Genomic DNA, 23,515 nt, shown 5'->3' with positions numbered 1-23,515 from the left:
ACACATTTCCTCGTGCTAGCCTGGGCAGGCTGAAATTTTTATCAGCGCACGTCCACGCCAGGCACCACTTCCTCCCAGGCACGAGCGCTAGGACGTGAACCAAACCGACTCATAGTATTCAAGTAAAATTATGTTTTGTCTCTAGAAGTGGACCCCATCCATGTCAGCCAAATATAGTGTCACGTCAGCACACTTTACGTCTATGACACACTTTACGTCTATGATTGGGATTAGCACCGTATTTGCACATTCATGCCAAGTTTTAGAACAAGTTTGACGTATTTTTCAAGTTTAGACACTAAATTAAAGATCTATGGCAAATCCAAGCATCATTGGTATTATTACCTCTTTTAAGGACTAGAGGCCTTTACCAAGTTCTTTCATGTTTGCCGAGCTTCAACACGCCAGATTACGGAAAACGCGATGTAGCCGAGCCCAAATCTCGGTAATCAGTAAAACACGGCATAGGCAAGACGTTGCGCTGAGGGCCTCCCAAAGAGCACTCGACAAACGAAGAAAACTCAGGTCACCAAACATATGCCAAGAACAAGCAATTTGGCCTTGGCACACAGGTGCCGTGTGGCACGATAGGTTATGCTTGACGGCTCTGTGATGTCAAGACCACGTGTCCCGAGATGCATGTAACTGATAATCGACAATCATTTTCTTAAATATACTTTTTGACGTGCAGTAAATGTTTGTCGAGCACCCAATATCGTGGACTCATCAATAATTTCAACAAATACATTCTTTCTATTAGTAAATGTTTCTCCCGGTTTCTACACCCGTCATAGTTTCATAGGTGTTCTCAGGTTCTACCACATGTCCTAGTGCGGCGGCTCTCGAGAAAGTGTTTCTGTTGCCAGGGTTGCCCAGGGGTCGCCGAGAGCCGCACTCGTAAATGCTACCTTCGCCGAGTACAGAACTGACATAAGGTAACAAAAGTGATTTTCTTTAGACATTCTGTCTTAGAGCAAGTATAAAAAGGTACAGTCAGCAGGCTGTAAGGATTAAAATATTGTATGTTTGTTGAGTTGTATGAAAGAGAAGAGGAAAGAGAAGGGAAACGGATTGTAGATTAAGAGCCGGCTACAACACGTGCTTCAAGAAACAATGTGAGATTGTAAGGTGGGTCATCTATTAAGAAGTAGTACTACTTTGTAAATACGTCCTTTACATATTGGCTATTAGATTCGCTATAGATGATGTGACAACTTCATAGCCGATTGTTGGTTATACTACTCCCTCTATTCCGTTTTATAGTGCGTATAGTTTCCAGCGGCAATACCAATGAGTGAGCTGGCACATGTACTTTGGTCTAATATACCCCTCCACTAACTCTGTCCAGCCCCATGTGCACATCACCTCAGCCACGTGTAATCCCGCCACGGAGAGAAATTGGAGGGAAAGTTCAGCGCATTCCCGCGTCCACGTCTGCGTGGCCAGCCCCACCCACGCCCGCTCAGCCTTTTCAAATTTGAATCAGCTCTCTAGGACGGGACCAAGAGTGTACTAGTACACCATTTTTCTCTCTGCATCTCATTTCTCTCTAGTTCTTCACCCTGCAATGGCACAGTTAGATTTAAACAACCAGATCAACTGGGAAGATGTCCAAGAAGACTACGGCGGTCTTGCCGGAGAGCTAGACTACGATCTGGAGCTGATTGTCTCGGATGAAGGTACGTCCTTCTCCCTGCCGAGGTTCATATTTTTGTTGGTGCTCTCGTCTTCTTGCTGATCATTTGCTCACCACCTTGGTTTGTTGATTTATTTTGCCAGAGGACGAACCTCACGAGCATGTGTATGCTGAAGCTGAGCCTGGCCCTGGACGCGGTCATGGCCGTGGACGCGGAGGCGCCGGCCGCAGAGACGCTAGCCGTGGACGCATAGGCGCCGGCCGCGGAGGCGCCGGCCGTGGATGCGGAGGCGCCGGCCGTGGAGATGCCGGCCGTGGACGCGGAGACGCCAGTCGTGGACGCGGTCATGGCCAGAGCGGACGCGGACGAACGAGGTTAGGACTCATTGGAAGATCACCAACTGTTAGGTGGCAGGCTAGCCAACCTCCACTCAGTGACGCCGGCCTCGGCCAACCTTCCGTTCATGTCGATACTGGCATTGACTTGAATGTGGAGTCCGGCGGCGGCAGCGGCGGCGACGAAGACGGACATGGCATGCTTGGCATTGACTTGAATGTTGAACTTGATGTAGTCGACGCCGGAGTTGATGCTGAAAATGTTGAAGGAAACGACGAGGGACATCCAGCTCCAGCTGGTATGCATGCTTGTACTGGTTCATGCATACATGTGTGCTATGCATTGTGGATCATGCATGCTTGCACTGATCGCATACATGCGTACTGCTTCATGGATTCTGGATCATTCATGCATGTACTGGTTCATGCATGCATGTGTGCTGGTTCATGGATACTGGTTCATGCATGCTTATAGTGGTCATGTATACTGGATCATGCATGCTTGTACTGCTTCATGCATACATGTACTGGTTCCTACATGATTGTTCATATAGTTAGCAATGTAATAAATGTATGATGCCACTTATTTGCAAATGAAGGCAAGAAAAAGAGAAGGCAGTACAAAGATGAAGAAAAGCAAAATCTATTTGCCATGATCTTGGAGAGGTCTTCTTTGGGTAAACTGAATCATGGAATTACTAAAGCTATTGCCGAAGAAACAAACATTCCTTTGCGAACTATACAACTGAGATGGCTGGAGGGAAAGAAGGCTGGTGGATTCCAGGGAGTCTTGAGCAAGAGGACCCAGAATTGTGGCCGCAAGAGGATTGCTTTCAATGAAGATGCTATAAAGGATATTGATCTAAGAAAAAGAACAAGTCTCCAAGATCTTGCTAATGAGTTGAACATGGCAAAGACTACCTTATTCAGGCGTTTGAAGGAGGGCAGACTCAGGCGGCATTCTAATGCCATCAAATCAACATTGACAGAAGAAAACAAGAGGGCTAGGGTTAAGTTTTGTTTGTCTATGTTTCAGCCACTAAGCATCCCACAACAGCCAACATTTGATGGAATGTACAATGTCATCCACATAGATGAGAAGTGGTTCTATCGCACTCGGAAGAATCAAAAATTCTATTTGGGTCTCAATGAGGAAGATCCGAAGCGTACCACACAAAACAAGAATTACATTGAAAAAGTGATGTTCCTTGCTGCGGTGGCGAGGCCTCGATATGATGATGATGGCAACATGACATTTGATGGCAAGATTGGCATATGGCCTTTTACATTCCTAGAGGAGGCTAAGAGGGATAGCAAGAACCGTGATGCGGGAACAATTGTTACTAAGGTGTTGCCCGCGGTGACAAGGAAAGTTAGCCAAGATTACATGGTGAACAAACTTCTGCCTGCCATTAAGGAGAAGTGGCCTGCTTCGGAACGCGGTTATCCTATAATCATACAACAGGACAACGCCAAAACTCATATTCCCGTCAATGATCCTATGTTTTGTGCAGCCGCAATGGCAGATGGATGGAACATTACGTTGATGTGCCAACCACCAAATTCTCCCGATCTGAACATATTGGACCTAGGTTTTTTTGCAGCCCTACAAGCTTTATTTCAGAAGTTGTTCCCAGGTTCACTAGATGACATTGTTGCCAAGGTGCTCCAAGCATATGGAGAGTACCCCCCTGAGAGGAGCAACCGCATCTTCCTCACTTTGCAGTCCTGTATGCGGGAGATACTCAAACTTAATGGCAGCCAACACTACAAGGTTCCACACATGAGAAAGATGGCTCTAGCAGGAGCTGGTCTTCTCCCTCCTAGGTTACCATGTGATCCAGCAATTGTAAATGCCACGATTGAGTTCCTAAATGCCACCATCTAGACATGGTCATTGTCTATGCATGCAGCTGTTTGCAATCTGGACATAGTTTGGGTTCAATGGATCAATGTAGTCTGGACATATTTTGGCAAGAAATGATCAATGAATCTGGACATATTTTGGGTTCACTTGATCATACTAGCAATCTGGGCATATTTTGGGTTCAAATGATCAATGTAATCTGGACATATTAATCAATGTATTATGGACGTGTTTTTTGTTTAGTTGATCAATGATAATTACCATGCATGAAACTGAGCTAACCACCAAGCAAAAATGAGTAATTTGTTCTGGTCATGGTCCATGCAAGCAAGTGAATGAAATCTGATTATCAGCATTCATTTGACAATAAGAAAAATACACATCATAGGACAATTCGTGCTACTGAGGACACTATCTACATTCACTTGAGAAACTACACAACACCAACTTTTCAAACAAAATACTCATCACATCATATCACCATGTCCATGCATGCAACCAAATTTGAGGTGAACACACTCACATCAGATAACCAGGAATTAATAACCTGAGCATACTATCCCTTACCTCCATTGTTCGTTCATCGAGCGAGTCGCCTCCGTGAGCGGGCATGGAGTCAGGCACAAATAATACATCGGTCTCGGCATCCTCGGGCGGCACCTCTTCACCGTCGTCGGTCTCGGCGTCCTCGGGCGACACCTCTACGCCGTCGTCACTCTGGGCATCCTCAGGCACCACATCTACGCCGTCGCCGGTCTCAGCGTCCTCGGGCAACACCTCCTCACGGTCGTCACTCTCGGCATCCCCGGGCAGCAACTCTAAGTCATCGTCGGCCTCGGCGTCCACAGGTAACACGTCTCCGCCGTTGGTCTCGGCGCCCTCGGGCAGCAACTCTCCGACACCGTCTGTCTCGGCGTCCTTGGGCAGCAACTCTCCGACGCCGTCGGTCTCGGTGTCCTCGGGCAACACCTCTTTGCCGTCCTGGGTCTCAGCATCCTCGGGTGACACTTCTTTTCCGGCCAAGATGGGCAAGCTCGATGTACTAAGGACATGCACGCCATTACTTGGGCAACAACTGAGCTTGTTCCCGTACATGCATCCTGTTCCTGTACTTGGGCAGCCGCCAAGGACATGCACACCTTGTTGAATGAAACTGAGCGGCATGGGTGAGGCATCTTCTACACAGACGCCGACATCGGCATCCTGGGTCACAAGCGAACCTTGGTTGGTGTGGCTGACATCAAATCCGTTGACGTACTCCAGCAGGTCCTCCTTACTGAGGGCATCCAGCCAGTCTCCAGCGCAGCCCTCGCCAGGGACCTCCTCCTCTTCTTCCCCCTCGGTGTCTTCGAATTCCCGCTGCCGCTTGCCAAATCGTTGAGCAACTCGTCCGTCCAGCTTGGGCGTCTTGCCTAGCAACAGCTCAATTTGCTGTATTGCCACCTTTGCCTCCTTCAACAGAGCCAGGACCTTCCTCCTCACCTCTCCCTCAACTCCTCCGCCCATGAAGACCGCCGCCTCCGCCACACCTCTCGGCCCAGATCTGTTGGACGGCTACTGATGTGAAGCGGAGAAGATCGATGAGAGAAGGAGAGGAAGCGTTGTGGGAGTTGGGGATCAGCAAGGGAGGTGGGGATCGATGGGGATCAGCGAGGAAGAAGGGAGATCGGTGGGGATCAGCGAGGTGGGGAGGGAGGTGGGGAAAGCAGCGAGAAGAAAGAGATAAGGGAGAGAGAGAGAGGCGAGCGATGCGGTGGGCTGGGTGGGGCGCTGGCTGTTCGATTAGGTGGGGGGGCATTTTCGTCCAAAATCGCTCGAGAAAGGAGATACGCACTACATTGTGGAATTTTTGTCAAAAACTTATACGCACTATAAAACGGAATGGAGGGAGTATTAACCATGCTCTTAAGCCCCTGCAATTGACAAAACATCACAATACATATTGTGTGTGTGTGTGTGATATTGACTACTATCCCAAACGACCTTATCAATGCCATCCGTTAGCATGCCTCGAGATTTGTGCATGGAGAGAAAATGAGAGAAGAGAGATAATTAATCGTCACATCGTCCTGCACGGGAGCTCGCCATGGTCAACGACGTCGTCGTGAGCCTTGTAGAGGAGCCTCTGTCGCCACTCTACTTCTCTCATACGCAACCACGTGCTTGCCCCCTCCTCGTCTACAACGAGATCACCCACACGCCCCCGATCTGGACGACGTAGCAGAAGACCATGGCGACGATCCCCTGCCCGACGCGAGCAACACCAGAAAAACAGTTTTCCTTTTTAACACAATACAGACAGAAGTACTCATATATACGCGCATACACTCACCCGTATGAATGCACACACGCATACCCTATTCTTATGATTTTCTTCGAGAGACTGAGCCGGCATATCATTTTAAGATTTTACGAAGTTGCTATAAACACCTCGTAGTCGACGGGAACGTCTCCTCCCACTGAACATGTATCGCCGGAAATACTGAAATAAATTAAGAAATAGATACGAGCACCAAAAAAAAAATTGCGACGTTTCTTTCTCCTTGCAGAAGGACTCTCTTTTTTTTCATGAGAAACGATTGATCGATCGAAAAGGGAGAGCGTGCGTCCAGAAACGAATCGTTGCCGTGTTCCAAACGCGTCGCCGCAGATTATTAACCCACGCCTTTTTTTTCCGGCTTAACCCAGGCTTGTCTAGGTCCCTTCTCTCTCCTTCCCCGCCCAGGCCGACGGGAACCCATGGAGCAATCCGTTCTCTGCTGCGCTTAGGATTTCGAGTCCGCTTCCAATTCTATCCGGTGGTACATAAATATTCAGTACCGGGCTACATTAGCTGCGCCTCCCGGACAAAAGCCAGTCACGATCGAGGTGCGTAGGTGCTCCATCTTTTGCAGTTTGATACCCCCAAAGAGTTTCTAGATCAAGATTTATGACTTGTCGAATCCATAAGGCTGGTTGTATAGTGTGAAGTATCATATACTAGTATCATGTATAGTATCATACTCAATCCCTTTTTTCGTTTATTATTATAATCATACATGTAACATAAATTTTATCATGATACTCAATCACTTCTTTTTTCATTTAATTTTCGGAAATGTTAACGCCCATACGTGTGGGCGTTGACCATCTCGACCACACGCATCCATCATCGTCTAATACTATATGCACGAATCTTGACACAATTTGGCTGATTTTCTGTGCCACGTAGGACAAGGCGTGTGTGTGGTGTGTGACATAGTTCGCCCACACATCCGTTTTACCACACGGAGGGGCCGGTGTGTGGGCGTTTAGCAGTTCACCCACACACCAGTTTTCAGTCACGCACAAGGGCTGGTGTGTGGGCATTTGCCATCTCGCCCACACGCCCGTCTCCTCTCCCACACGTAAGCTACTAGTTGCCATGTGTTTTTGCAGCGCACATGGCAACTGCCTCTAGTGTGCTTTATAAGCAGGTGGCAACTCTCTTTTTTTACCTGAATTGCCATGTGTTTTTGCAGGGTACACGGCAACTGCCTAGTGTGCACGTAAGCAGATGGCAACTCTCTTTTATCGAGTTGCCATGTGTTTTTGCATGGTACATGGCAACTGCCCCAACGTGCACGTACATGGCAACTGCCCTAACGTGCATGTAAGCAGATGGCAACTCTTCCTTTTTACATGACAACTGCCCTAGCATGCTTGTGAGCACATGGCAACTCTCTCAACTGCCTATTGTTAGTATGTGGCAACTCCTAAAGTTATGAAATCATGGCAACTACATTAGATCAGACCATACATGGCAACTGCAGTTGAGCAACCATGGCAACTGCAGTTGTCCGACATGGCAACCGTAGTTCAGCGACATGGCAACTGCAGATAAACGAACATGGACGAGGGTCTGGACCATGCCAACTGCGGGCGCGCGGTGGGCGTCACGCGTCGCATGCGGGACTAGAAGGGTACGAGGCCTGACATACGGGCGTGTGGGCGTTATCAACTTCGTCCACATGCACGCGTGTGAGAGGGTTCAGGAGGGAAAAAAAGATGTGTGTAGGCATTAGTTGTTTTGCCCACACGTAGGTGTATGGGCTGGTTGCTGTCCATGCCACACGCAGGGGCGGAGCTGGAGCTAATCTTACCCTGATGCACCACTTAACCATTGCAAAAATAAATCTAGCAACCGATGCGTTAAATAAAGGTGTGTTTCATAGCTTGTAACACGGATTACCAAACATAATAGAAGTCGACTTATAAAAGGTTAAAAAAATCCAACAGTCACACTGCTCAATATAATGCTAAAATAAACGACAAAATTTCTTGAAAGGATGTCTTGCATTCACAAATTCCAAAACACATTATCAGACACCAAGGCTCAATAACCTACAATAACAAAACTAGAATTGCAGTTTCAAGTACTACCTCTGTTCATTTTTATAAGACGTTTTAGATATTCAGACACTGTTCAAAACAGTACAAAGCAAACTTTTTGAAACGTCTTATAAAAACAAACGGAGGGAGTAGATCTTTCAGATTTTGGATGATAATGTTCTATTAATTTTATCTTGCCCGGGTCATTCAATCTGCTAGCAACAATTTCATTGACTTGATTGTGGCAACATACAAAAATATGTAGGACAAACAACACAAATAAGGGGTAAATTTGACTCAATAGATGATCTTAATCTAGACAAAAAAAAATCAAAAACACATTGATATACTGCTAAGAGAGAAGAAGAGAAAATTACGACGCCACCGGTGCCGGCTGCCGCTGCTGTGCGGACGTTCGGATCAACGAGGAAGACAGGAACGGATCCGTACTACTGCTGCGGGCTGCTTCGAATCGTCACTTTGTCAGGACTCAGGAATAGATCAATTCCAAATTTTAAATCGAACCCTGTAGAAAGAGTAGCTGCAGTAGAAGTACCTACTAGCTAGCTCTTGCCTCTTGGAGTCTTGGTTCGATTGCCGCCGCTGCTGCACAGGTTCTCAATCCCTGGATCGACCGATCGCCGCCGGCCGCTGCACACGTTGCCGAATCACTGTGCGCGGCGGTACGCCTTTTTTCTCAGATCGATTGTTTTGTTCGCTATATGGGAAGCCACATAGATCGTTGACTAGTTAATTTTTTTCTTGAGAAAATCGTTGACTAGTTGCTAGATGGCTTCGTGGTGATGGGCTGCTGGAAGCGGACCAAAGGAGGCCTGGCGCGCCTGGTATTATGGGCCCTGTAGCACTCTTTCCGGCCTACCCTGTTGCCCTGGGCCAAAAACCTGATATTTGGTACGTAAAAACAAATCGGACCCTGTAGCCTGTGCTACAGGGTTGGCCCATTGGGCTCCGCCCCTGGCCACACGAGGCGTGTGGCACAACTACCCGATACACCACACGTGTGGCAGTTATCGGGACCCTTAATTTTATGTCACATCATCACACTTACTTAGTTGACATGCATGATATATGATACTCCTTCCGTCCTAAATTAAGTGTCTCAACTTTGTATTAAAATTGAGACACTTATTTTAGGACGGAGAGTGTAGTTATGAAACTCCCATTACAGGTAGCCTAATTATATTGCTGAAACCAGTAAAGTTTGGATTTCTTTTTCTTGGGTTATTAAAGACAGTGTTTTCATATTGTATGGTGAAGAGCAAGATTTGTGTGATCCAAAATGTCTCTACTGGACCATCAGAAAGGTTCCCCTTCGGCGCGATCGTCCTCAATTGCCTGCAACAGCAGCAAACGACGACGGCGCCTCACTCTACATGCATCCAGCGTCTGCCCTGGCGCGGGCACGGCGGCGGCCTCCCCCTAGGCGTCGATGAACGAAGACTTGCTTGGCCTGATCGCTTGGCGGGTGCTGGCAGGCGACCTGCTGGACTATATCCGCTTCCGCGCGGTTTGCTCCCACTGGCGATCCAGCACCGTCTGTCCACGCGGCCACGGCGTCGTCGACCCACGGTTCCACCCGCGCCGCTGGATGATGTTCCCAGAGGGCCACGGCCTGCACCCAGCCCACACCAAGCTCCACGGCTACATCCGCTTCTTCAACCCATCTGCGCTAAGCTCCTGGCCTTCAAGGACCACTGTGTCCTAGACTCGGTGGACGGCCTGCTGGTCATGCATAGGGACGAGGACACAGCCATTCGCCTCCTCCACCCTTTCACGGGCGACGTCGTGGACCTCCCGCGGCTCGCGACCCTTGCGCCGCACATCGACTCGGGCCTGCCCGGGGCCTTGCTCCCGGCGCAGAGGTGCTACTACCTCAGAGGAGTCTGCGCTTCCCTCAGCGTCAGCGCCGCCGGAGTCGTCACCGTCTTGCTCGCGCTGCATCGGATGGGCCGCGTCGCCTTCGCCACCTCCCGGGATCAGCAATGGCACATGTCAACCTGGACACTTGGGGTGTGTTTGGTTACAGTAATGGACCGGAATGTCACGGGTCCAACCCGTTCCTGGGCCTCGTTCTCATGTTCGGTATAGAGGTGGAACGGTCACCAACTGGTTCCCCTGGAACGAATATTCGGCCCAGATCCGAAACGGGGTGATACCTCCAGATTGGGCGGACGACGCGGAACCGCTCCTCTCCTCGCACTCCCGCATGCCGCAACGGCGCAGCCCTATCCTCTGCCATGCCGCTCGTCTCTCTTATTTCCCCACCTCCCGCGGTCTGCGCCGCCCGCCCTCCTCCTCTGGTCTGCGCCGCTAGCCCTCTTCTTTCGATCTGCAACGCCGGCTCCCTTGTCTCGTCTTCCTCCGAAGGAGCAGGTGCATGGCGGTCTTGCGGTGGGGCAACAGCGGCGGCACACGGCACGGAGCGACGAAGCAGCCGCTACAAGCGCCGGCTATTGACCGCGCCCGAGGCCTGAGCTCGCGCCGCCGGGAGCCAACGCCAAGCCGCGCATCCAGCCGGCCGCCGCGCTCAGCTGTCGCATTCTGTTCTTGTAGCTGCTGTTTATCTCATGGTTGAGTCCGGTTCTGGTCGTTCACACCTTTGTACGTTGCCTGGATGTATGGATTCGATCCATTGATGCTCAAAACAGAATTCCTTGAGTCTGATTTGGTGATGCTCACAACTCTATTCTGCAAATTAATTTTACTGGATCCGAGGAAAATCTGTGATAATAATCAGAGCTATGTTCTCTGTATAGTTAACTGGGAGAGACTTTGTCGCTCTGAATACTTCTTGTCCGGTTCAGTTCAGCGAGGCAGACTGCAGTTGTAGGAACTTGCAAATCCATTTCATTCCATGTACCAAACCATCAAATCAAACATCAAAACGTAACCATTCCATTCCTTGGAACTACCCCTACCAAACACAAGGATGGAACCGACCCATTCTAGTGGAACGGAACCATGACATTCCATTACACTTCGTTCCCGAACCAAACACACCCTTGGTTACAACACACCCTTATCGTTTCAAGGAAAACTATACATGGCGCGAATGAGCTTCGATCCCAAAGAGAACTCGGATATATTCCAAGTTGATCCACCACCACCACCACCAGACGACGATCATGTGGATGGCTCCACATTGCCACCACCCAAGTTGGTTGCCACAATTCCAACCGACAAGCTCACCCGTCCTATCCACCTAGTAGAATGCGGCTCGCAGATCCGTGTGACCGGCTACACCGATCGTTCATGGTCGCATATGATCATCCATAGGCTTGCGGATCTAATTACATTGGAAAACCCGATTCCGGTAACAAACATTGGGGACAAGGCCTTGTTCCTTGACAATGTGAGGAGCCTGTCTGTTTCCTCCAATGGGGCATTGCCCACTGTTGTCAGCAACACCATTGTTCAGGCCAGCCTGGCAAATGGGTCACTTACTGAATACAACCTTAGTACCCACGCTTGGTCACGGCCTATGGATGGTTGCATCTTACATGGCCCCGTATTTGGACCCTGTTGCCTTATCTACCAAATCTACACATGTTGCATTCGTGAATACTGGTGAGTCAGATCAGTACCACCTCTCTTTTTGAATAATTAATAAAGTGTATGCATGCATCTCCGAGATGCTGAGGCCAGGAGCCATCCTTCTTTTCTAAAGAAAAGTACCACCTCTCTTTTTTTCATCTATCTCTGCATTGTTTTTCATGATTTTTGCTACAAGTCAATGAGGCGAGCTGATTGATATTCTTCTCTGCTTGGTTTCAGGAACAAAGGACAATTATGCAACCGGAAGAAACCGTGCAGGTGGCGAGTGAAGGGAAAGTGGCGCATAGGGGTATAGTCTGCCTTGCTTAAATTTCAACACTTTTGCTGCTAATCTACTGTATTTATTATTCATGCTTAACTGGTATCATTTTTTTAATTGTTTGGATTGCTTACCACATACCGCTTGTTCTTTATGTGTTGCTGGTAGATTGACGCCGTACGTCCTTGATCTCAAATATGCGGGGCTTTTATAGCTTCAGCTGCATTTGGCAGCAAAGTTTTTATTTTTGGATTTTTTTAGAATATCGTGATTATGTAGAAACCATAGTTTGAATATTTTTTATGTGTTTGGCACCAACAAATACCATGTTTTTATAAACCGTAGTATAGTATTTTTGCAGTATATTTTAAAAAGAGATATTGACCTCTTTTTGCAAACCAGGCTGATAAAGCTATGTCTTATAGAAATTGGAGTATTTATTGCACGCCCATTGAAATAATTAGTTTTCACATTACCACGGTTTTAAAAATACGATGCTGTTAATAGTTGGTTTATTGGAATATATACCGTCTCTTTTGTGAGCAGCGTCTACAACTACTGATCATTTCCCATTTCCTAGAGATGATGAAACAATTTTCTATTTACATTGAAATATTGTTGCCACATAGGTATGTCATATTCTGTACACATAGACTGTTGTTTGTGCATTTAGTATTAACTGAGACGGTCCAGAACACATTGTTATGATGTGCTTATGGACTGACTGTATACCATGTGACATTTTCTTATGTGCCAGTATAGAGTTAGTTATCAACTGGAACACTCCTTTTTACTATAAACACCGGGAACACACTGTTAGGATTTTTCAATATTTGGACATCACAGTCATAATATATATGCATATTTGCTCATGCACAGTACACATATTCCATGACCAGTTGCTCATTTTGTCAACACCAGTCAACTTAATGTGCTACTACCTCCATTCCGGATAGTATATCCTTTCCCATTTCTGGACGAATAATGTTTCAAATTTAAAGGCTCACTCATTGTTTTTCTTGTCTTATGTTGATGTTTTATCCATGATGTACTTTTTTGTATTTTTTTAATACACTGGTTTGATTTTATAATTACCCCTGACTTAATGGCATTGTACTTGTCTTTCACCAGGCGTAATTGATTTTCTATGGCGATCACCATGATTGGTTTGTTATTCGGATGGTACTTGGATTTTCTCAGTCACCGCAAATCTTTGCCACCATCAGTCGGAGAGATTCTATTGCTGGATTCCCTATTCCCTAATGTCATGTGCTCATGTTGAGTAGGCAGGGTTTTGAATTAGGATTTCGCTAGAAATCAAACATTAGATTTATTTTTTTAGTATGGCAAACACTACATCGCCATGACATTCTATTTAAGGTCGGTCAAACTGCCGGCAAAAGTGGCCTTAAAGGGCATATAATATGTCGGCAATAAGTATTCCCGGCATAAATGAGTTGCCCTAGAAAGTGCCGACAGGAAAAGTTTTCCATCCGACGATGGCTCCGCCTCCGCGTGCAATGCAGAAGATGTTGCGGACGGTGTGTACGACCGTGGTCATCATCCGTTCATCTTCACTCTCGCCAGCGTCCACGAAACTTAAGATATGGGGGTGTCTGCAATTTCAACTTGTGCTAATCTTGTAGGGTGAGGAGAGGAGAGGTGGCTGAGGAGGTGCAAAGGGAAGAGCTGGAAGGAGAGCAGGGAAAGAGGAGTGTTACCGGAGAGAAGTCCTCCATGGTCGTCGGACTTGTCGCCGCAGCACTACACCTTTGTCACCTAGCTCGTTCGCCACCACCCCGTCGTCCCGCAACCACACCTCTAGTCTCCCTACCATGGTCCACACTACTGGTCAAGAAGCGCAATCAACTCTGCCGATTCCGATCATCATGAAGAAGAACGCTCTTATATTATTATGTACTCCCTCTGTAAATATCAATAAAATAGTGATCTAAACGTTCTTATATTTCATAGATCACTAAAGTGGTGATCTAAACGCTCTTATATTTCTTTACGGGTGGAGTACTGCAAGCTATGTGACAAGATAGTTCTTTTAGCACAGTATATACACCAATTCCAAACGCAAAAATGATACTCAGCATAAGAATTGAAAGAAGAGCAGTGACCGAACAGCCGCGACCGATTATGAAATCCAAAGTCTCAAGTTACATAATGATGAGATGAATCAAAGGCTCTAAAATGTACCTAGTTTGTGCATGCTTCTTTCTTGCTATCTTAACAAGTTACTGCTACAAGTCTCCTCTCCTCCCTGGATACTCATTTATTTCTTCTCTCCAACATCTGGCTTGAGATGATGGTTGAACAACTATCATGTACAATGGCGTCCGCACGCTTCCCATGCAAAAAAAGAAAAAAGGGACGCCGCTCCTCTCCTTTTTTTTGTACCTTTCTAGCGACATATATATCACGGATATTAAATACAGAACGAACTATCAGCAAGAAGAAAGAAAAATCTGGCGGCCTCGCTCGCTCGCGCTTTTCTCCATAACCTTGTTTCGAGTATCAAAGCTCCACCTCCTGGAGATCCTCCCCGAACCCACCGCTGTTGAACCGATTAAGGGACGAGTTGCTGTGGGAGCGGCTGTGGGAAGGTCTTACGCCGGGCATCATTGGCGGGGACTGCATGGTCTGCCCGTCCGGCGATCTCGAGGCGGCGGTGCTGCTCATCTGCTCCGAGTATGTCCCGCTCCATGATGCTGCCCGTGACTTCGAGAAGGAGCCGTTGCCGCTGCCAGAGGGGGTCATGATGTTGTCCATGCTCGGGTGCCGCTGCATGCCTGGTTGTATTTGCATTGGGGGCGGCGGGGAGGCGTACAATGAGGACTCAACTGCCGGTGAGGACGATGGCCCGTCCTGGTTTGCGGTTTCGCTGTGCGCGTCGGCTGTTGGCTCGGTCGGCTGCAATGAAGCATCTGCGGCTGGAGTTGGGACGAAGAAACTGGCGGCGGGCAGCTTGTTCACCGATGGCATGGCCGGTCTGTTGTATGATGGCCCTCCGAAGGAGTTTCCACCACCACCACCCTTGTTGAATGTGTCGACGTATCTACACAGATTAGGGTATGTTATAGCCCACTTGGGCCCACTTGGCCACTTGGTGAAGAAGTAAAATGCAAGACAGTGGCGGTGGAACTAAACAAAATTACCTTGATCTAACACCCGCCCTCCCGCGTGCTGAGAACTGATTCTGGCTAGGTGGCATCGGCGGCATCCCTGAAACCGGCTCCGAAGGATTTGGAGGCTTTGCTTCTGAAAATCCATTAGGAGTATAACCTCCGCCGCTGGGGGGCCCAGTCGAGTTGTTGTGATCTGGAACGCCGTTCTGGAACGAGGCTTTTGTTGGAGGTGGGGCAAGAGGAGGCTCCGCTGCAGCAGGGATCGCAGCACCTCGCTCCACCCACCGCTTCAGGTTCTCATCATAGTAGAAACTGTTCTCTTCCCCCAACTTGGCCTTCAGACAATGAGAACATTATTTTAGTTACTGTGCATAGCGAAAGGTAGGCAGAAGTATAAAAGTTATCAGCACACACCTGGTTGGAAGATTTCGAAACAAGTCCCACTGTTTTCTGCAGCAACCATCCGAATCGCGAACTGCCTGAACCTGATGTGCTTTGCGCATTATCTGATCCACCACCCTGTTAGACGGTAAATGTCAGACAGAGAAATGAAAAAACCTCCAGAAAATATTCCAATGAACAAGTGCTCCTTCGTTTGGAGCACATAGAAGATATATTTGGAGTGGGCATATGTATTAGGGAAGTGATAAATTCAGGAGACATGATATATAGTGACCACACCATCTATGTTTTTAAAGCGTCCCTAAGGCGACGCCTAGGCGTCGAAGCGCTCCCCCTCTGCTTTGGAAAATCGACCGCTTTGGGCGCCTAGGCGTCCAAAGCGCCCGCCTAGGCGTCGCCTAGGCGCCAAAGCGCCCCCCCTCCCTAAGGCGGTAAGGCGTCGCCTTAAAAACATAGCACACCATCTTGACCAAGGTAACACACCACTAAATTCAAATGCACACATTATAATATGCAACAAGATAAGAAAAATCGTATGCATTACAACCTACCTGTTTTTTCTTTAAGTCTGGTGCAGAGACACTTCTGCTATGTGCGCCTTTCTTGTCAGGGTCACTATTTTCTGCTATTTCACTCATAAACTGCTCCGAAGTAGAAGATGACATAGGCATCGGTGACTGACTATTTACAAAGTTTGTAACCGGAGGAGCAGGATTTGTAACTTGAGGAACAGGATAGAAATCTCTGTCACCAAAAGAGCCCTGTGACAATGGCGGCACTGGTGCGGGTTGTGTTTGTGTACCCATCATGCGGGACAAAGATTTATCAAATGTTGAGAAAATCTTTCCAACAAGCTTTGGAGCAAGATTTGTGCCATATCCACCCTACATGTGGCCAAGTCAATTCCCAGTTAACAGGAGAAAATGCTCAAGATCAATAAACAACATTAACTGCACAGAAGTCATACCTGCTGGTGGGTGCGTATCCGCTCCTCCAGAGATGAAAACAATTGCTTCCATGTTTCTAGTTCAGGCGCACGGCCAGAGGATTTCAGCAGCTTCAAAGATGCTTGACAGTACCTTAGGAAGGACATTCAAGTTTTAAAATGAGTTTGCATAACTAGGATACAAGGAGATATGAAATAGCCCAGAAACTTACTTTAGTGAATCAGAGACCTTCCCAACCTCCGCAAGCATGTATGCATATATCAGCTTATATGGTTGAAATGGCAGGAGGATATACTGAGAATTACCAAGAACTTTCGCATATTCATACAACTCTGTTCTCTGTAAGTTGCATCACAATGGTATTTGTTCAGGAACAGCAAATGCCAATGAAAAAAATGTGGTATTTATTCAGGAACAGCAAATGCCAATGAAAGAAATGTAGTGTTTGTTCAGGAATAGCAAATGACAAGTGAAAATTAATGTACTTGCTACGATAGGACAAGAGCAGTAACCAAGCAAAATAAAGATGTGACCAACACCCATGAAGGAAATGCAGATATTTTTTTCTCCCACTAGTTTAAAAACTATAGTTTCCAACCAGAAAGGAATGCTAAAGAGCAAGTAGCAAAATAATAAAATCCCAATTTGACAGATGTTGCAACATATCTAATCTGCAGCCGGACCATGGGTTGGTGGGAGAGGGACGGGGGCCAAACAAGATACACAACTATTCATATCTGAGCAATTATTATCAAGAAGATCAAATGCACCATCACATGTGTGCTCGCACACATGTCCACAACCACAAACATACACAAAGTAAAGTGTGCAGATTTAGAAGACCTGTATAGCTTCAGGGCTGCTAAATGTGCGAGGACATCTCAGATGATCTGCTCCGACTAAACACATTCTTGCACTTTCGGAGTATGGATCGATATTTAGCTCAGCAACTAAATAGCATGAATGAGCAGCTGCAACCTGCATATACATATATAATAATAGAAGTAAGGTATTCAGCTAAAACATGTAAAGGAAACGAACACTCAAACAGATGCAAACCTCATTTCTCTCTTTCCAAAGGCAATCCCCAAGGTGAGTGATTACAAGCTCATCTGCTTTTGTCCTGTTTGCAGTTATAATTGCCAAATTTTGTTGCCAGTCATTCAGCATGCCCACAGGAGTACCCTGTCGGACGGAAAAGCCACAATACATTTAACTTCAAAGTAACTAAAATGGAAAAAATAATGGGCACTCCACATAAAATGTCAAGAATCATGAAATGAGAAGTCGAGAGAAGTCAGGCAAAATCCATGTCAGGATTTAAAAAGCAATTGCGGTTTAAAAGACAACAAACAAAAACATTGTGCAGGCTAAAGAAGATCCAGAGTTCTGTGTGGCAGCACACTACGACACGAAAACTATGGACATCATGGTTCCAATTCCTTCCAGTGAAAGTCATTTAAACTCAAGAGTAATAAATGTGGAGGTTCCATTTAAATATGCATCCTGTTGCTCCTTCAAATCACAGGCAAGAATGCAATAAATAAGTTCTTGTGTATTACCTCTGCAGGCTGTTGCTGCGTATGTAAAGTGGCATAATTGGCATCGACAGGGTTCTCAGGCTTAAAAACATCTGCTGGCTGTCCAGCGATAAGAAGGCACAATGTCCTCAAAGGTGATCCAGATTTGAAATGACAGTAAGCCATTTTCTTCACAGTATCCGCATAAAACTGCATGACCAGTCAATGAAAAGATCATCAATTGTTCAGGGAAAAAAGAAAGGCAAAGCCACCAAGCAGTCTAGGGACAGCAGATTTACAGAGTGAAGCAGACCTGATCACCAAGTTGTAAAGCAAGGATCAGTGCAGGTCCCCAAAGCTGACCTTCCTGCGCATACTGAAGCGCATCTTTCCTTTTACCAGAAACTAGAAGATTTTGAACTTCTTGAGCAGTAGCCTGCAGTAGAATAGTTGGTTCAACCAAGGCCATATTTGCTAGATGAGACAGCACAGATAGCCAAGAAAACAGAATTACCTGTATCTGGTTTTCTGAGGGGATATTTTTCATGCAATGGTCTCTCATACGGGCACTATTACTACTACATGATGAAAAAAGCGCTGTTACTGCAGTGTCTGGGCCATCCATACCCTGTTAACAGCAATTCAAAAATAAATTTGTTATTCCATATGGGCACATGAGGTCATCCATACCCTGTTACCAATAATTCAAAGACAGTCATTATTCCACCTGGGGGTGGGGCTTGGGGCAACATGGGATAATTTTAATATCATATCATATTAAAAAGAGACATTCAAGCACACGACAAGAAATGATAAAGCTGAATCGAGTTACTTGTAGATGTTCACAATGCAAATCCTTACAGTGCTGCTTTATAGGCATGAGCCAAAATACTTGGCATATGAAAAATGCCGCATGGACCAAAAGGCCACAAACCACTTATAGGTAGCTAATAGGGATTGACTTGAAGCCATTTCAAGCAGAACACAATCTAACAAAGGATGGCTTTAATGTGGAATCCTCTTTTGTTTAATGAAAAGCATAATATCGTTTCATTAAGAGTAATTCCTAGATCTGCAGTTCGTGGTACGCCACTTATAAGGCTCAATGGGAGAATACCTCTTTCATTTAAACCGGACACTTTCAGTTCAAGGGCTCTAATATACAAATATTGATCTATACTTAAAATCAAAACACCAATCAAACCATAGACTTACAACTACAGAAGATCCCCACATGATAATAAAAAATGGAAAAGAAAAATAAATGAAAAGGACAAACTGAGACAGATGCACACAACAAACCCAGTGCGGCAATGCCCCTTGAATGCGAAGGAAACCCCAAGTCCTTGTCGCTCGCCTCTCCCTTTGTGCCAGCACTTCTCCTCTCGATCGCTCACACGGCCACACTACCCTAACTGTCTATTGATCATCTCCCCCTTAGTCCCTCTCATGCAACCCATCCTCTCCAAACCCTCACCCCGCAAATCTCATCCAGGATGCCAAGGGTGTGGCTCTCTTCAAGGATAGAGATTAACCTCGCCATATCCGGCTGTGAGGGCAGCAGAAAGAAGGCAGAGAGTGCCATGGATATCTCCTGGCCCTTGCCATCAGGTAGGCATCGACAAATTTGCCACCAGCAAGCAATCAGGATCAGGGTTAACCTGTGATTGCTGCGAATCTGGTATCTAACCTAGGGTGCATCTATCAGAGAAGTAGACAGCTACCACATAACTCTTACATGTCACTGTTTTCCAGCATCAAGATTCGTTTTTCTTTCAACATGATATATGCAGAAGAACAAATAAGCAGACAACGATGTAGGACTGCATCCACCAGTAGGGCCCAGAAGTGATTGAATACAGGCCCATAAAAGTGCAAGACCTAATTTTTAAGATCAAGAAGTTATTTATTCTGTCCAAATTTGTATCACAGGTCCCTACAAAGTATTAGAGAGAGTATATTTGGTATGTGCTTGCAGCGCAAGACTGGATTATCAGTGTCACAGTGTAGTACATTGATTGCTCCCGTGAAGATTTTACAGTACCCTAAAATCAATGATGCTGCTCAAGGAAAAGCATGCATACTTCCAAACAGAATATACCAAGACGAAACAGAAAATACCTCACGCGATGGATCGGGCCCAAATGGTGAACGGAGTTTTCCATAGTGTTGATATGATATTTTCAGCAACGATATAAGCAGCTTTTGAACATCCCCTCCTTGGAAATCGCTGACAGAAGACTCGTAGCCTCCGATAATATCATCAAGCCATTTATTCAGATCCTTTGCTGCAGCACTTCCTCCAGCAAGGGGGCCAGGAATAGGTCGACGACACAAAGCATAGAAGTAGCTAAGTGCACTGCCATTAGGGATGCCTTGTTGATCAATTTTATCAGCAACAACCTCCGATATATTAAGAATTGACAGCGTGCCTTGAGAATTGCCCTTCAATGAAACGGTAAAAGCTATTAGCTACAACTTAATTGCAAACAAGAATATTATAAAGACTGTGATGAAGATACCTGATTTCCACTGTCAAAGTTTGTAGTCATCGAGCTGGTCTCTTTCATAACTACAAGCTTCCCACCAAATCCAAACGCAACCAGCGAATGTGGTGGGCGTCCAGCTGACGACCTCTCCTCGTGGTGGGAGTAACCGAGTTGTTGAGATGGAGCTAGCTGCTGAGGAAAGCTCATGGAGTTCTCATTGCTCACATAGTTATTTGGTAAATGCATGTGTGTGGCAGGATCAGTCTGTGTTTGCATCTGGTACATGCTTGTTACAGGAACACCTTTTTGTGGCTCAACAAAGCCATTTGGATAGTCATAACCATGGCCTGATGAAGATTGGTGTGCTACATGGTGAGCTTGATTATCTTTCGGAGGTTCAAATTCCTTGTGGGCAATCTGGTGACTTGTGGAAGGTACAAATCCTGTGCTTCTCTGGTTATTCATGAAAGGTTTAAACCCCTGGTGACCTTGTGAAGGCTCAAATCCCCTGGACCCACTGTCATGGCTAGCAGAAGTACTTTGATTGATCTTATACGGTTCAAAACCCTTGTGAGCACTCTGATGGCTAGTAGGTTCGAAACCCTTGTTACTAACCTGGTGGGCCTCACCACCACCACTGTATTGGCTTGTAGAAGGCAAAAATGTGTTGATAGCACTTTGATTGTTTTTATGCGGTTCAAAACCCTTATGAGCAGCAGTCTGGTAACTGGTAGGTTGGAAACCCTTGTTACTAACCTGGTAGCCCTCACCACTACTATTGTATTGACTTGTGGAAGGCAAAAATGTGTTGATAGCACTTTGATTGTTTTTATACGGTTCAAAACCCTTGTGAGCAGCACTCTTATAACTGGTAGGTTGGAAAACCTTGTTACTAACCTGGTGGCCCTCGCCACTACCACTGTATTGACTTGTAGAAGGCACGAATGTGTTGATATTAGGCACGAATGTGTTGATAGCAGTTCCATAATTTGTAGAGGGCTTCAAAGGATCAGTATACGCCGGCTGACTAATCTGATTCTCGGTATAAGACTGCATGTTGTTGGCTACCGAACCATGCTGCCATTGGTTCTGCTGATTAAAACTACTTGCCTGAGTATTCCCAGTATGAGCTACACTGTGACCTGCCCCAGCAAATGCATCTACTGCTGATGCCGGAGTTGCAGCTTGCAAGACACTTTGCTGATATGACTCGAGCGTGAACCACTGCTGAGTGTTGGTGTCATAGTAATGTTCAGGGTACTCAGCATAGAAGAGCATGTTTGGTGGGTACTCCGCTGCGGCTGCGCTGCTCTGATCCTGGCCCCAGCTCGCGGCAGCGGCACCGCCCTCCTCTGTGATGGTCTCCAACCCTGCCTGTGAAGAGTTCTGCAGGTACGAAACACCGAGGTGCTGCTGCTGCTGCTGATGAACATTTTCGCTCCCAAAGGCCGCTACAGCACCGCCATGATCAGCAAAGCCTTGAGCACCTATTGCATCCACCTGATACCACTGCCCTGTTGCCACGTCCCACTTCCAGCCAGGGTAGGGATCTGAGGGGTCCACAGCCCCGGCGGTCCAGTCAGACTGTGCACTGGTGTTCTGATGATCCGCAGACTCCACGACACCAGCACCCATATACGACTGCAAATTGGCATTGCCGTCCACTCCATTGAAGAAGCTATGATCCGCCGCCACAATGCTACCAGCAGTCCCCACAGCCGAACCCTGCACCCCGAAAAAGGCGTCTTCACCAACACCGCCATCCGCGAGGAATTCCCCGGAACCAGTCCCCCAGCCCAGCTGGGAACTGGCATTGCTGCTGCCCGCTCGATTGAAGAAGCTGTGATCCACGGCTCCGACACTGCTGGCACCCATACCTGACACCTGCGCTCCCTGGACCCCGGCTCCGAGAAATGCGTCGTCGGCCAGGAGGTCGCTGAACGGATCCGGCTCGGTGCCGCTGGTGATGTCGGCGCCGAAGAGACTCCACTGCACTTGCTTGACCGTGGTACGGACGCCCTTGGAGGAGCCTGACCCGGACCCTGAACCCGGCGACCTGCCCTCGGGGTCAGCAGTGGCCACCGCCTTCACCTCGGGTAGCCCAGCCGGAACCTCGTTGTCAGGGGCCGCGGCCAGGACCCCGGCATCAGGGGCCGCGGTCAGGACCTCAGCATCACGGGGCGCTGCCAGGGCTTCAGCCTCGGGTTGAGGAGCGGGAGGCGGAGGATCCGCGGCGTCAGTCGGGGCTTCAGCCGCGGTCTGAGGGGCCACCACGGCCGCCGCGGGCTCGGGCTCCGGCGCCCCTCCAGTGGCGGGGGCGTCCTCGTCGCCGTCGCCGTCGCCGTCGGACAGGGTGAGGGCCGCGAGGTCCGCGGCCGCGGCGGCCTCGTCGGCGGCAGAGGGGGGCACCTTGGCGGAGGCGGCGGCAGAGGAGGGGGGCGCTTTGGCGTCGTCGTCGTCGTCGTCGACGAGCTTGTCGAAGAAGTCGGCGTCGTCGGAGTCGGACCCCATCCGCCCGGCGCCGATCCCTCCAGGGAGAGGGGCGAGAGGGAGGGCTAGGGTTTGGATCTCGGCGCGATGGATCGAGGAGGAGGAGGAGGAGGAGGAGGCGGATCGGTGGAGGGGAACTGGATTTTGGATCTCGGCTCTCTTCTCTGTCTCTGGTGGAGTTGGATTTTGGATCGTGGAGATTTCCGGTGGGAGACGCAGGCGGACGCGTGCGTGCGTGGCGTGGCCGACGTCGCGTCACTCGCCTCTCTCGTTTGCAAAAAATTTGCCTACGTGTTAATTCGTCTTTCTTTTTCCCTCAAAAAACAAAAACCGTCTTTCTTTTTCCCTTCGCTTTTCACGTGACTTTATTATTTATAATCATCCTTCTACTTTTATTCCAATATATAACAACGTACACTCCTCTCCAGATAGATAGAAAAGGGTGCATTCAGCCGATTGAAGTGTTGACTTGGGGGCGCAGAAAATGCCCTTTTCCGAGATCGCGTGGC

The 23,515-nt window shown here is 47.6% G+C and overlaps 1 protein-coding gene across 1 annotated transcript; it reads right to left on the bottom strand.

The window, feature by feature from the left end:
* Nucleotides 1-14,146: 14,146 nt before the first annotated feature.
* LOC125518991 (protein transport protein SEC16A homolog) lies at nt 14,147-23,229 on the bottom strand. The gene is made up of 13 exons (XM_048683876.1): nt 20,550-23,229; nt 20,149-20,472; nt 18,542-18,655; nt 18,341-18,463; nt 18,070-18,237; nt 17,567-17,692; nt 17,351-17,485; nt 16,719-16,846; nt 16,528-16,639; nt 16,112-16,444; nt 15,573-15,677; nt 15,189-15,493; nt 14,147-15,088 (listed from the first exon to the last, which is right to left on the bottom strand). Exons 1-13 carry the CDS (start codon nt 23,025-23,027, stop codon nt 14,548-14,550), a joined length of 4,992 nt encoding a protein of 1,663 aa, XP_048539833.1. The 5' UTR covers nt 23,028-23,229; the 3' UTR covers nt 14,147-14,547.
* Between the last annotated feature and the right edge of the window lie 286 nt (nt 23,230-23,515).

Source organism: Triticum urartu, chromosome 7, assembly GCF_003073215.2.
Source record: "Triticum urartu cultivar G1812 chromosome 7, Tu2.1, whole genome shotgun sequence".
NCBI classification, from domain to species: Eukaryota; Viridiplantae; Streptophyta; class Magnoliopsida; order Poales; family Poaceae; genus Triticum; species Triticum urartu.
Note: the sequence above shows the minus strand (reverse complement) of the source record. Positions and strands in the feature narration are given on the sequence as shown.